Source organism: Herpailurus yagouaroundi, unplaced genomic scaffold, assembly GCF_014898765.1.
Source record: "Herpailurus yagouaroundi ecotype Mexico unplaced genomic scaffold, PumYag 216, whole genome shotgun sequence".
In the NCBI taxonomy this organism is placed as follows: domain Eukaryota; kingdom Metazoa; phylum Chordata; class Mammalia; order Carnivora; family Felidae; genus Herpailurus; species Herpailurus yagouaroundi.
In genome coordinates, this window is record NW_024412447.1 from 10,384,008 (window position 1) to 10,385,753 (window position 1,746).

The 1,746-nt window shown below is 54.4% G+C and overlaps 1 protein-coding gene across 2 annotated transcripts in view; it reads left to right on the forward strand.

Annotated features, from left to right (window-relative positions):
* Nucleotides 1-73: 73 nt before the first annotated feature.
* The window catches only part of EIF4H (eukaryotic translation initiation factor 4H), a 23,341-nt gene continuing 21,668 nt past the window's right edge, over nt 74-1,746 (forward strand). For both annotated transcript variants that reach the window (XM_040456170.1, XM_040456171.1), the window contains exon 1: nt 74-204. In XM_040456170.1, coding sequence (XP_040312104.1) covers nt 146-204 — 59 coding nt within the window. In that variant the 5' untranslated portion in view covers nt 74-145. The remainder of the gene's footprint in view (nt 205-1,746) is intronic.

A 1,746-nucleotide genomic window follows, 5' to 3' on the forward strand; every position in this document is an offset into this window, starting at 1 on the left:
CGGCGTACGTGCGCGCGCGCGCGCGTGCGTGCGTGCGATTTGCGATCAGGCGGCGCGGCGGACAGCCCCGGCGGCGGGGCGGGGGGAGTTATATTGCGGGGTCCTTCCTCGCTCACCCTGGTTCCTCTCGGAGCGGAGACGGCAAATGGCGGACTTCGATACCTACGACGATCGGGCCTACAGCAGCTTCGGCGGCGGCAGAGGGTGAGGCTGGCGGGCGCGGGCCCCCGCCGGGCGCGGGGGGCGGGCGGAGTCAGGGGCCCCGGGGCGGCGGGCGGTAGGGGGCCCGGCTCGGCCCGCGGAGGCCTGGGAGAGGAGCCTGGAGGGCCGGGGCCTAGAAATGGCGCGCTCGGGGAGGGGGGCGGCGGCAGTTAGTTTCCCCCACGTCTTGCTCACGGCGCAGATTCGTCCCTGTGTCTCCCGCCGCCGCCGCCGACGTGTCGTCTTTCCAGTGCCTTGGCCGCAAGGCCAGGCCGCAGCGGCACTGAGTGCCTTGGAGGACGAGCTCCCGCTTCCAGCCCCATCCCCCAGTACGGCAGGGCCAGCGCGGGGCTCTGCTGCAGCGCGGGGTGGGGGCCGTAGCCTGCCCCGCTCGGGTCTCTGTCCAGGTCCCGGCCTGCTGTTCTCTGCTTGCGCTGCAGGCGCTCTGGCCCGCTTCGCCAGGAGGCCAGCCGACTGGGTAAGGTCGGGAGGGCGAGAGGGGGGATTCCCTTCCCTGATGTGTGAGGCAGGGATTTGGCGGCTAGAGCCCGGGAGTGGTCCGATTGGAGGGGGAGACCAAGCAAAAGAAAATAACATAATAGCATTTTTAATTTTTCTGTGTCCTGGGTCAGTGTCTTATTGGCAGGTGCTACGTGCTTGCTGGCAGAAAATTTTATTTCTCCCTAGTTTCTCCTTCTGACCTGGAGAAGGAATCGCAGTTAGCCTCGTTCTCACTCTGGTCGTTTACAGACTGTATACAATTGAGACACCCTCTTTGAAAGAGAAATACTTCACTAGTGAATAAGAAACTTAGCGTATTTAATTTCGGGAATCCGCGCTGGATTTTTTCTTTTTTCTTTCTTTTTTTTTTTTTTTTTTTTTTTTTTGTTCCCTCATGCAGAATTTAGAAGACTATAAACATCTTGCTATTTGTCAAGGACACACTTGGCCTTTGTGTACTTTTACAGAAAGGATTACTTTCCCAGGATAACACCACAATAGTACCTACTGAGCTGTCCAGTCTCCTGGGTTACAATCCCAAAAGTATCATTGTTTGGTGAAGAATGATCTTTTAATACCTTGGTTTGGGACTGGCTCAAACAAAGGCTTGTTTTGGTTAGGGAGTGTACCTAATATTACTCATGACACTAGAATATGGAAGTTGGGGAAGGTGGAACCACCTGTTCTTTCAAAGAATATTTTATTTGCTAATAAAAAAGAAATGGATGTTGGATGACATGTGAAACTGTTGCCTTTGGGGTAGGTTCGTAGACATCAAATTTGCTTTTAAAGTCATCTTGAAATTTAATAACTGGGATTTTTTTTTCTTTAGTTTCAAGAAACATTAAAAGTGCCCAGGAAAACTCTTACACAGAGTGGTTTGATTTAAGGCAGATCCAAGGAGTTTTCGTTGGTTCGGGACTAGAATAAGTTAGTCATATTATCCTGAATCTGGGATTTGGTGTTTGGTTATTGGGGGGTTTTTTTGTGGGTTTTTTTGGGGGGGGGGGGGGGGGGGGGGGGGGGGGGGGGGGGGGGGGGGGG